Below are 13,230 nucleotides of genomic sequence, written 5' to 3' on the forward strand. Positions count from 1 at the left end.
TAGTCCTGCAGATGGATGGCTCGGAGAAGGGAGAGTACCTTAAAATGCACACACACACACACACACACACACACACACACACACACACACACACACACACACACACACACACACACACACACACACACACACACACACACACACACACACACACACACACACACACACACACACACACACAGAGAAATACATGCAAAGACATGAACACCCACTTGCACAGATTCCAGTGAACAGGCTGTGCATTGTTGCTCCTTTAATCCAGTGAAGCACCTCCATCGCAGCAGAGATCTGGCCCATCCAGTTGGCTGGAGCGCTCCTTCTCCTGTTTCTGCTTCGCAAGTGGAAATTATGTTTGTTCTGCATACGAAAAACATTGCTTGTATAAATGGAGGATGGTTGGTTGATTGCTACCTAAAGAGTTGTTTACCCAAAGCTACACACACCTTATGAAGATGTGCATTACACCTCTTTATTTGCTCTCCATCTAACCTTACACTAAACAGTACCACTTCATGATGAGGCTCCTCTCATAAATGGCTATAAGACAGTTTATAGACATGTTATTAATGTATCGGCAACATGTTATCAATCATTAATATGTATTTATTATGCATGCATTAATGACGGGTGAGAAAGAGAGAAACCAGAAAGATTTTTTGATCAATAATGAGCCAAATCTGTTATTTTCCTTTTTTCTCTTAAATAATACCTAATAAATCTTATTTATGATTCGTAACATGTTACAGATTCATTAGTAATATATTTATAAACTATTTATGAGGGGAGCCTTATTGGAAAGTGGTATCCACTAAGCTAATTACTGCTACCTTACTCTTTTCTCTTGTTGCCACAGCATGCTTTGATTTGTCAGATCAGAAAAAACTACAAATGTCATAATAAAATGAAGGTATGTTTAGTTTATGCTGGGATCTATTTATGATATAAGACATTCTGATATCAGCCGCTGAGTCAAAGTTAGAGACTTTTGACTAAAATCAGCTGATCTTCAGGGTTAGGGTTTCACTGGTGATCTGAAACTCAAACACCTGATTTTTTTCCACAGCTTGGTCCTCGAGTGCATCATCACCAAGCAGCAAACAAATAGACGTATAAATCTGACATTTTTCTTTCGTTCTTTTGCTATAAGTGCTAACTGATGTTAGCAATAACAATTTTCATGTATTTTTACATCCAGAAGCAAACTTTTCAAATAAATCAGAAAAATAAAAGAATAAAGAATTCTGTTATTACACTGTTTTAATTTTTCAGAATCTGTTAAAAGTGGAATCGGTGAATCAGAACCATGACCAGAATCAGTGCAGTGAAAATATTTTCTGGATGTTTTTAAAAAGACTGTGTAATTTGTATCGTTAATCTCTGGAATTATCCATCAAAATGTTGTTGAAAGTGAATTAAACAAAGCCCAGTTGTTGAAAATTATTGGCAGCTTCGTAAAACATAATAAAAATCGGGTCTAAAACACATGGAAGTGGGTCTACGCCATATTAGACACCATGTTTCCTTCTACGGGAGCCTGTGAGGACAAAAAGCATTTACTGATTTGTAACAAACGATTACAAAATTTTCAGCATTCATAAACATTTTACACATTTATCTCTTCACTCGTAGCCAGTGATGAAAGGGAGTCTGATGTGTTTGTCCTTTTGCTGGAGGTTGTGATCCCCAGGGCTTTTTGACCCTAATGGCCCTCCGTTGGGAAGATCTTACTCAAACACAAAAATACAGCTCTCTTGCAATGATTTAGGTATTTACTGCCCCCTACCGCCATGGAAAATACACGCAGTCACTTTAAACATTTTATATTAGGCTGCAGTTAATTTTAGAATAATAAATGTTAATCATGAAGAATCATCCGTCTGGCTCTATAGGTTTACAAAAACACATGCAAAGTCAGAATAAGGCAGTAAATTTTACTCCTGTGTGTTCAGAAAACAACCTGTTAGCGTTTGATCGTCTTTTTATTTAAGTAGAATAAAAAGTGTCTTTGAAATGGATAAAAATGTAAGATTTTCAAAGTATTTAATGAAAAACAAATGTAATTAAAAGAGTCTTGATGATAACCAGACTGTGTTTAGCTAATGAGGTAATAATACCAGTATATTTACCTTTATTAAAAATAAAACTTCCAAACTGACCTTTATTACTTTGGTTTTCATATTTCAGCTCGTGTTACAAAAGGGTCGTGCTACGCTGTATTCCTGCGCATCGCTACTCGCAGTTAAATTTATACTTAAAAACAAAGATGTCACTGTTTTTATGCAAATCATTTTTCCAGTTCAGTGCCATCCGTCTGACAGCAAGGCCCCACTTGATGTGTGACTTCACGTCTGAATTTTTTAGTGTAATTTAAATGGTATGAACACTGAGAACCTAATTCCTACTGCTTAGTTTGCATTGAAATAAAATCCAATACCTCTGCAGGCTAAACTCAGTATTTGCTGCAGTTTTTCTAGATAAGTTGTCAGAAGTCTTTGTGACCTAATGTAATCGGACAGAAGAGTCTGGAAGAGGATGTGGCATTCTACAAACCGAAGCATCTTTATCTGTTTTTACATGAAGGAACTGACGTTATTACAGTGAGTTTCCTTATAGAAGAATTCTGCAGCACATGCAAATAGGAGACCCTTTCCTACTTTGACTATAATCATTTCAGAGTTTCATGTATGTACTTCAGGATTAGTGGACAGCTGTTAAAGTCCCACTAGTCATCACACACTGGTGAAATGACTTCTACGCATTTGACCCATCCCCGTGGGGAGCGGTGAGCTGCAGCTGTGGCTGCGCTCGGGAGCTATTCGATGGTTTAACCCATGGACGTAATTTGGGGGGGTGGGGGGGTGGGGTGGTCCAAAGTCAAGTTTTGACCCCGGCACTTTTTACCATCCAAAAACAATATTACTTTAAATTAAAGTGACACTGGTTGAGCTTTAGGACCACGCAGAAACATTTATGTTGAAGCCTGTTTCCCATTAGAACATACTGTAAAGACCCCCCCCCCCCCAATCTAAAGTGAAAATTACGCCCAGTCCAACCCTTTAAGCTGAGTGTCAAGCAGGAAGGTATTGGGTCCCATTTTAAAGCCTTTGGTATGAACCGACTGGAATTTGAACCCAAATCTCCCAATCAGGGCAGACACTCTACCACAAGGCAACTGAGAAGGTGTTAAGCTGACAGGAAGTTAACGAGGAAACTTGTTCTTTTTCATGTGAAGAGCTTTTTTGTGCAGAGGAGTGAGAATGATGTCAGCAAACACCATTTTTGTTCCTGTAAATATGAGCTTTCAGTGGCTTTCAAGGTGATTTGCAGCATCTGTAGGGAATTGTTGAACCCTTGAGGGAATGAGTAATGTGAGTGTGTGTGTGTGTGTGTGTGTGTGTGTGTGTGTGTGTGTGTGTGTGTGTGTGTGTGTGTGTGTGTGTGTGTGTGTGAGATTTTTAGGGTTTAGGCTATTTGTGGTTAGGTTGTTTGCTGTTTATCACCTAAACTGACAGATTAATTGAACAAGTCTCCTTAAAGCGACCAACAGCTGTCTGTCAGATCTTTGCATAGCACAGTATTGCAAAATTGTACAGTAGATGCACGTGTGTGTAATTTGTCCATCTGTTTGCCCCCAGCCAAGCAGAGAGCAGCTGATTGAACACTACCTCACCAGCACCCAGCAGGAATCCGCCTTGGACACGACTTTCATGGGGTGAGGCTCGGCCGTTGAACCCTGGTTCCTTTGTCTCGTGACAATAACACCATTCAGGCTGGAAGACAAACGTTTGAAGTCAATGCAGGTGGTGGCCTGTGCAAAGAAAAAAAAACATTTCAAAATACGTATATATTTTTTATTGCATCAACCCCCAAAGATGGTTCACCTCAAGGTCTCGCCCTCTTCAAGGGAAGTAAGGAAGAAGAGGGTGGGGGGTCATTAAGTACTTTTTTTCCCACATTTGTGAGGAATTGCACAATGGCTAGCCCACTGAACTGATTATAAAAATGATTTAAAATCTATTAAGAGCCTAGCCATAATGTGAAAAAGACAACACCCTTTTTTTTAAATGGTGTCTTTGATCTAAAAGAGAAAATCTAAATCTTCTCTTTCAGCAGCCTTCTGCATGAACCTTGTTGCTTGCTGTTAAAGATAACATGAATGTAACTGAATGACAATAAATAAGAGTCTTGGTCACTTTCTCACGCATTTCCTGCATTAGCCGCAGAAAGAAAATACACGTAAAAACGATCGGATAAAAAAAAACAGATTCTTTGATGTCACAGGGGAAATTAGTATTCATGGCCCTGCCCACTTTGGCTTGTGTCCGCAGAAGCTTGTGTTGGTTTTGCGTCCAGAAGAGAGCAGAGTGTGTCTTATAGCAACTGTTAGCATTAGCCACTCCACAATTATTAGTGGAGATAATGCTAGCTTTTTTACCCAGGAAAGCAGAATGAAGGCAGCAGAAGAGTCGCATGGAAGTTAGCCAATCAGAGGAGAGAATTTAGCATAGAATGAATTTTAATGAGTAAGGCTCAAAATCTTGTCATTTTTGCACCCCTCTCCTCCGACAAACTTCTACCCTCTGAAACGGGAGCACAAGAGTGGTTTTTACACAGAAAACGACTCACAAGGCATTCATTCATAGAGCGAATTTACTGAAAACACAAGTGAATGAGACTTTTTTATTTTCGAACACGTAAAATCACATCCCAGCTGTGAAAAAATAAAAACAAAGAACATGTTGAAAAACATAATCTCACTTTATTCAATTTATAATCAAAAACAAATGCATTTGAAAGGGGCTCAAGAAGAAGCTACAGCTTATCCAGTCCTGTCCCGATTTCTCATTTCACTTTCTTAACCACAAAAAAAGGTAAAATCTTAAAATAATTATCAATACAAAATCCAATGCCTATCCAGCTGGTTATATTTTTATCCCTTTATATGTATTTGTGTAACTGCTCATGCTTACACATACTAACGTAGATGAAAAAAACTCAGTCACAATTACACACTCACCCTCTTTCAACTATTTCAAACATTTGTGGTCTTTGTGATTTGTTTTGCTTCAGGAAAACTGAGAGCATCTCCCCATTTGACGACTTGGCCTTTGATATGTACCAGGACCCAGAAGTCGCTTACATCATTCGCCTCTTGGACCAAAAAAAGCACGACATGGTCCAACAGGAGAACTTTGAGGTGGCCAAGATTCTCAAACAGGCCATTGCAGATCTGCAAAAGGTAAATGAGCGGCTTTTCTGATTTTAACAGAATTTTACTGCTCTAAATAGCGTTCTTTTAAATCATTTGATGTTGCTATGACTGAGTAATAAAGATAAGGAAACACTTAATTCAATGACCTGAATGACATAAAATTAATCTCCGAGAACGAAGTAAGGAATCTTGGCGTTATCTTCGACCAGGACATGACATTCAAATCCCACGTTAAACAGGTTTGTAGGATTTCCTTTTTCCACCTTCGGAACATTGCTAAGATTAGATGCATCCTTTCCAGGAGTGATGCTGAAAAACTAGTTCATGCATTTATTACATCAAGACTGAATTACTGTAATTCATTACTCTCAGGAAGTCCACAGAATGTAGTTAAAAGTCTTCAGCTTGTCCAAAATGCTGCAGCTAGAGTTCTGATGAGAATTAAAAAGAGAGATCATATCTCTCCTGTCTTAGCTTCCCTACATTGGCTACCTGTTAAATTCAGAATAGATTTTAAGATCCTTCTTCTCACATATAAAGCTCTTAATAATCAAGCTCCATCATACATCAGTGATCTGATTGTTCCATACGTTCCTAACCAAGCACTTCGCTCTCAGACTGCAAGTTTACTGGTGGTTCCCGGAATATCTAAAAATAGGTTGGGAGGCAGATCTTTTAGTTATCAGGCTCCTCTCTTGTGGAACCAGCTCCCAGCCTTAGTCCGTGAGGCAGACACCTTGTCTACTTTTAAGAATAGGCTTAAAACATTTTTATTTGATAGGGCCTATGGTTAAAATCTGATGTTAGCCTAAATCTGGACAAGTGGGGGAGTAGAGGGAGGTGGAGTGTACAATCGGTAGACGGCTCTCCCTTACCCTGCCTCCAACATGCCTCCATCTATAAGGCTAGGTTATCCAGAATTATCTCTGTAGTTATGCTGCTATAGGCTTAGACTGCTTGAGGATACACTGATCACTTTTCACACTCTACTACTTTCTTCTACAATCTGCTCTTTAACTGTATTATTTCCTGCTATTTCAGCTGTTAGCTTTATTTTTCTCTAAGTGTTTTTCTCCCCAGAAGAAGCTACAATAATGTTCTGCTGAGCTGTGGTGCCCTCATGGAGGGGGCCATCGTCTAGCACACTGCAGCTAACCACTTAAACATTCTCCCTCTCTTTACTTTCTTTGACATTGAATGTGCTACTACTAGTTTACCCGTTTAATTATAGATTCACTAGGATAAATACAATAAAGTTTATCTCTCACCAAATAGAATATTTACTAAGAAATCACAATGTAACCATAGAAACACCACTTGATATACATGTTGTGTGTGTGTGTGTGTGTGTGTGTGTGTGTGTGTGTGTGTGTGTGTGTGTGTGTGTGTGTGTGTGTGTGTGTGTGTGTGTGTGTGTGTGTGTGTGTGTGTGTGTGCGTGTGTGTGTGTGTGTGTGCGTGTGTGCGTGCGGGTGGGTGAGTGTGGGTGGGCTGGTGTTGGTGTGTGTGTGTGTGCTCTGTCTTCTCCATACCCAGTGAGTCGTGGAGGATGGCTGCTTATACTGAGCCAGGATCCTCTGGAGGTTTCTTCCTGTTAAAAGGGAGTTTTCCTCTCCACTGTCGCTTTATGCTTGCTTAGTATGAGGATTGCTGTAAAGTCACGGACACCCGTCAGTAGCTTGATGCAATCTGCTGGGTTCCTTATATAGGAACCTTTTATCTGATTGGCTTAATGAACTGGCCTGTATTGGAATGTTTACTATGTGATGTGCCTTGAGACGACTCTTGTCGTGATTTTGCGCTATATAAATAAAATTGAATTGAATAGAATAGAACTTGATAGTGGTTGGTGATATCTTGATGTCATCAACAAGCTGCTATCACTGAAACTCCTACTTCTTTCTTCTTCTTTAATTTACATCTTGTGGGTTTTTACAAGGATCTTGTGCAACAGAAGCAGTTTAAACATTGTTCAGATTCCTGTTACAGACTTTCTTTGTGTGCAGCGTTACCATGCAGTCCATGAATTCTTAACAAGCCCAGCAGCTGCAGACAGGGTCTCTGCAACTCACAGATGCCAGCTCGTCTGTAACCAGACTGTAAAGGGGCTCGCGGATGTTAATGGTTGTTAGCATGTCACGTTAGCATCATGATCATGGTAGTTGGCCAAGACAGTCATGCAGAAAATCCCTTGTATCAGGCTAGCATTACATGTTTGTAGATGTCTGCCAATAATGGAGGCATTTCTTTTACACCTGCCCCTTCATTTTGAATATGTAGCTGTGTCCAAACTTTATTTATATACTGTAAATGGTAACTGTAGTACTTTTCAACTCAAATATATGAATAATCAGAGCAAATACGTCTTTATTTTCAAGGAAAACTTACGAATTCAGAGACAAAGAACTTGTTAGACCAAACTTTAACTTGCTTTTCTTTTATCTCTAGTGATGCTTTTTTAGTCAAAGTAGCATGAGATACATACTAACTTATGGGCTGTATATTATGTAAATGTTCTCACTTTGCAAATACATTTGCAAAGTGAGAACATTTGCCTGATTCTTCTACTGTTCTTTCTGTTTGAAAGATTTTCTTCTGAAGCTTGAATATGGATAGGAGAAAGCTGTAAGTGGCATCAGAGCGTCGGCTGGCATCTAGTCCATGTTGAGATGGCTGGAAGCTGCTGTTCAGTTTCCATCTCGTAAATCTCGATGACTCAATTCATGACGTACTTGGTTCTGTAGAACCAGGGCAGACCTGCCCCATGCTAAGTCTGAGGCGATCCCCAGGAGAGGAACTGCAACAGCCATACATTCAGCATGCATCAACAAAAAGAGAAAAGGAATCACCAGACAGTTAACGTAACGACAGAACCTGCAGTACCAGCTTGTTTACTTCCGCACATCCTGGACTTTTCCAGGTGGGAGAGCGTTTGGCTCGGTACGATGTGGAGAAACGGTGCGCCATCGAGAAGGAGGACTACGACTTGGCCAAGAAGAAAAAGGAGCTGATGGACGAGTACAGGAGGACTGTTTACCAGCAACTTGAAGTGCACAACCTGCTGGACGTCACGGTGGTCAGCTCATACCTTGAGATTAGCTTCATTTTCTTACACACAGTGTGTTCCTCTTGACTTATTTAATCAAAGTCTAATTATTTTCTCTGTTTCCATGACATCACCAGATCACCGGAGCGGCAGGGTCATCCCCAGTCCTGGGCCCCCCCACACATCTGCCTTCTCCAGGCCCCACCAAGCCCCTGTTGTCCACAGACCCTTTCAGAAAGGGAAACAAAATAAACTCTCATCAGCATCAGCTGCCAGCCAAACCAGCTGTTGTGTCCAAACACATCAGGCCACCTGATGCCTCCGCAGCTTTACCCAAGATCGACGTACGCTCTCTCCTCTTCATCAAATGCATTCACCTCCTTTTGTCAGACTATCTAACAGCATCAGCAGGCACTTACAAGAGTTTGATTACTATTTTCTCACGAGCGATCCACATGCTCCTACTTGCTTGTGATCCCATATTGTAGTAAATGTAATCAATCTCTGAAGCTTCTTTGGAACTGACTAAACCTGTTGTGCTTGAACCCAAAGCACACAGGGAGATTATGACCAGCAGACACTGGTTTTTTTCACTGCTAACACCGGCCTTACTACAGGTTTGGGTTTCACTATTTAATTAAAAGCGTGGAACAGTTGGCTGACTGGTGGCTGCCAGCCTGGCCTCAAGGCGGTGCTTTGAGCCAGCAGGGTGCCACTTGGCCCACAGGAACAAGAGACGGAGCTCACAGTTTGTTTAGAAGAGAGTAAACAATTATTGTTATCCTGAGGCTGAATGATCCTCAGGTACAATAACACCACCGAGAGTTAAAGACGAGTGTGCGAGCTCTAACAGAAAATGTATTCTTTTCTCAAGATTTGAATGATATTAGGAACTTATGTTGGGTTTCTGTTGGCCGTCTGGTGGTAGGTTACAACTTTGCTTTATGATGAGACGCCACTGCCGGCCCTTCAGAGGCCATTGGAGAGCATTCCAAGCCCGGCGGCAGAGCGCCCCCCGAAATGTGACGCTCAGAGGACTTCACAAGGACCTGAGCCGATTGGAGAACCAGAACTCCTCACAGAGACGGCCCAGAGAGAAGCTGGCCTCGCGGTAGAAGTCTATGGAGAGAGACTGGTAGGGAAATCTTAGACAAATAGACGTTTCTAAAACTTTTCCAACCCCACAGCAAGTCATTTTGTCATCTATCCCTCCTCAGGTTGCTGGGGCATATTCTAAAACCTGGTGCCACAGGGAAGATGCTCTTGTGACCGTCCACAGCAAACTGCAGTTGTCTTCCACGGCCGCCAAGGAGGAGCTGAGAAACATGATCAGAGCTGCTGTGTTTTTGGTGAAGATGGCTCTGCTGGATAAAGTTACACCTGTGAGTCATTTCCTCTAAAGATAAACGTCCTGGTGTGAAATCCAGCCCCGTTGGGTCTCAGTGGACACCTTACAGCAGATGTCATGCTTAGAGTTTCTGTTACAAACAACATAAGGGGGCACTCCCCCCCCCCACCTCTATAACAACTGGCTTTTCAAAATAAACATTACAAATAACTAAACTCAAATAGAAAATTCCCCTTTCTGCCTATCAGCTCAAGTTAAACGAAGTTAGATTTTATGCTAACGCTTTCTCTCCCACTTTAGGTTTTCCATGCATCCCTGAAGCTGCTGCGGTTGCTGGTCCAGCTGATCCCAGGTCTGGGTCTGGGTCAGGCTGAGGTAATCCACTGCATTGAGCAGACGTTTCCTCACTTGCTGTCCAGAACCGGAGATCTCGCCAACCGTGTTCGGGCTGCAGCCGTCACCTTCATCCAGGTGCGAGAGTCAGATGTTAAAGCTCGTTCCAAAACAAAGCACAGCTCAGGACAATGTTATCTTTCACACTCACGGGGTGTTTTTATTTGCTTAAAGCATAGCTGATTTGTTTATGTGACATAGGAAATGTGTTTGCAGAATTCCAAGGATGCAAAGGAATACGGAGTGAAATCCGATGAGAAGAAGAGTTGTCCCCTGGAGGGTGGGCCTGAAAGTCAAATAGAAATAAAGTGAAGGGTTTACTGGTGATGGATGTACCCAGTGTGCAGCAGTACCGGGACCAGAGTGAATAGGGTGTGTATGGGGAGCATGATTGGGTGCCCGGCTTGCATTTTTGTAAGTCTTGGGTTGTATGTGTATGTGTGAGCATGAGGGAGGGAGTGTGTGACTGTGTTTGTGTATGACTGTATATGTCAGGTGGGACCTTTGACTCCTCCCCTCTCCTGGGACTTCTTTTGATGATATAGATCTTCGTCCCCCCTCCCCCTGCCACACCTGGTGTGGGGGGTTGTGCCTTGGTCTGCCTGAGTGTTCGTGGCAACCGGGTCTGGGGGTTTAAGATTTTTGGCATCTGCCTGATAGATCCCGGTGGCTGCCTGGTGGGGTCTGGGTCCCTGGGCTCTGCTGGGTCCCCGGTGGGGGTGGTTGCCCCTGGGTCCCGGGTCGCTGGGTCCCGGGCTCGGCCGGCTAGGGGGTGGGAGGCTGCGGGCGGGCCTGTGGGCTTGCCGCTGATGTCTCCCGGGACTCTGCCGGCTGCTGGTTGTGGCCCCCCGGGGCGATCCTCTGTGCCTCTCGAGGGGGGCGGGGGCCTTTCTGGTTGCAGTCTCCTTGGGGTTCCTGTGTTCTGGGGCAGCGCCTGGATCTCTGGGACTTGGAGCTCCCCCCGTCTCCTGCGCATCTTTGGGGGGCGGATCTGTGGTCCCTCACACTCTCTGTTGGACGCTCCTATAGAGAAACCTTACATGAACAAGCGCGTGTACGCAGGTGCTCACATGGTGCTCTCAAAAGTATGGACTTGGGCACGTTCAACACATGTCTTAAGACTATGGTGGGCACTTAATGCACTGTGATTTATTATCGTGATTCTTCAGTTAAACAATGTTGATTATATATTTCTTCATCAAGTTGACGCAGTGATAGCTAGATCTTGTTGTATTGTTGTTGTGTCCCATTTTTTTTGTTCTTTTGCTTTTTTTTGTCTTTTTCTGCAGGTCTAGAAGCAGACTCTTGTTCATTATTGTTTATCTTTGTGGACCCCCCCCCCCCCCCTCTCTCGCCCCACCTTTTGTCTTTTCCTTTCTCTTTCACCTCTGTCTCCGTGTCTGGTCGGAATTATAAAGCATTCAAAAACAACAACAATAAAGTTTTAAGTATCAGGCGTGACATTAAAAGCAGACGCTTTGATGCTCCACCTGAGAGTAAATCTGTAAGGCTTGTTACCAGCATTCAGACATCAATTCTGCTTGCTTCACAGCCAGACAGGACACGGGAAAAAAAAAAAAAAAAAGAACTGGAGATCTCGCCAACCGTGTACGGGCTGCAGCCGTCACCTTCATCCAGGCGCGAGAGTCAGATGATAAAGCTCATTCCAAAACAAAGCACAGCTCAGGACAATGTTATCTTTCACACTCACGGGGTGTTTTTATTTGCTTAAAGCATAGCTGATTTGTTTATGTGACATAGGAAATGTGTTTGCAGAATTCCAAGGATGCAAAGGAATACGGAGTGAAATCCGATGAGAAGAAGAGTTGTCCCCTGGAGGGTGGGCCTGAAAGTCAAATAGAAATAAAGTGAAGGGTTTCCAGAACATTCAAGCTTAATGACGGCAAACCAATTTAAAAAAAACTTCTGAGTTTTATACGTTAAATGGAAAAATAGAAGCATCATGGAAACACGATTCTAGCTTCCACGTATTCTTATTCGCTTTCTAAGAAGGAAGAAGATGGAAGTACGTAATTTGTTTTAAAATGTCCAAACAGTAGATAAATGCCAAGCTTGCTGACAGCTCTGTTGCTTAAATATTTCAGGGAAAGTAGGGAGGTGATGTCATGTTTGCATCAGCCTCTAAACAAACTTTGTGTCCTCACCCCGACTGCCCACACCCATTCCTTGCAGCTGGAGGCGAGCCACCAGTGTCCACCAGAGAGGACACGATGGGTGTTTTTGGGTTTTGATGCTGGTAAGCATGTGCTGTTGGGTGAAACCAGAAAGTATCCGTCAGCTTGGGATGCGTAGAAAACGAGGGAAATGTGTGTCTCAGCTTTATGTAATCTGTTCCAGTGAACTCATATATGGGTGTGTTTGTGGGAATGGGAGTTTGTCCCTATAACCGCTCACACTCATGAGACTCGCCTAGATTCTCCGATGAGGCTAAAAAAATGAAGTTAACAACAAGAGAGGGTTTTCCAAGAACATTCCACTAACTAGGAGACCTGTTATATCTGCTGTGACTTGTCTTCTTACCAGATGTTTGTGTTGAAGGATTAAATGCCATGCAGCGCAACGCAGGTATTTATTAGGGGCTTCGAGCTCACATTTCACTCAGCGTAAAAGCATACGTCGGAAAACACATCAAATTATGTCCGCCTACATTTCACAGTCATTCCTCTGTTCTTGTGTCGTGTCATTTAGGAAATTGCAGTTTTGAAGGATGTCCGGGCCGTTCAGATAATCCCAGGTGAACTGGTGAAGCCTTACAAATCCAACTTCCCCTCTCGTCTGGCCCAGAGTCGGGCCGAGCTGATCAAGAATTTACTCGTGGATCTGGGTTTAGAGAACTCGGGCTTCACCCTGGAAAATGTCATCACGGTAAATTAAACACACCTATGTATTCGTGTTATTTTTATCGTTGGATCGATCTGGTGTTTTGGGAAGGGTCGGAGGTTTACGAAATGAAGCTGTGAATAATTCAGATGAAAAAAGAGAAGCTGATATTTCACACATGACAAAATGGAAGATAAATAAAAACACTTTTTGCTCAAATGCACCTTAAAAAAAGTTTGCAAAGATGTAAGTGATTGTTGTTCAAACATGCACAAAAGGGTCATCAGTACTATTATATATATATATATATATATATATATATATATATATATATATATATATATATATATATATATATATATATATATATATTAGTGGTGGGCATAGATTA

General features: G+C 42.3%; 1 protein-coding gene across 3 annotated transcripts in view; it reads left to right on the forward strand.

The window, feature by feature from the left end:
* Positions 1–13,230, forward strand: part of cep104 (centrosomal protein 104) — a 42,097-nt gene that overhangs the window by 3,400 nt on the left and 25,467 nt on the right. For 2 of the 3 annotated variants that reach the window (XM_015967473.3, XM_015967474.3), the window contains exons 6-13: positions 3,636–3,712; positions 5,071–5,239; positions 8,132–8,287; positions 8,395–8,601; positions 9,186–9,392; positions 9,475–9,639; positions 9,906–10,076; positions 12,708–12,884. In XM_015967473.3, coding sequence (XP_015822959.3) covers positions 3,636–3,712; positions 5,071–5,239; positions 8,132–8,287; positions 8,395–8,601; positions 9,186–9,392; positions 9,475–9,639; positions 9,906–10,076; positions 12,708–12,884 — 1,329 coding nt within the window. The remainder of the gene's footprint in view (positions 1–3,635; positions 3,713–5,070; positions 5,240–8,131; positions 8,288–8,394; positions 8,602–9,185; positions 9,393–9,474; positions 9,640–9,905; positions 10,077–12,707; positions 12,885–13,230) is intronic. The other variant, XM_015967475.3, reaches the window with a different exon arrangement.

Source organism: Nothobranchius furzeri, chromosome 15, assembly GCF_043380555.1.
Source record: "Nothobranchius furzeri strain GRZ-AD chromosome 15, NfurGRZ-RIMD1, whole genome shotgun sequence".
In the NCBI taxonomy this organism is placed as follows: Eukaryota; Metazoa; Chordata; class Actinopteri; order Cyprinodontiformes; family Nothobranchiidae; genus Nothobranchius; species Nothobranchius furzeri.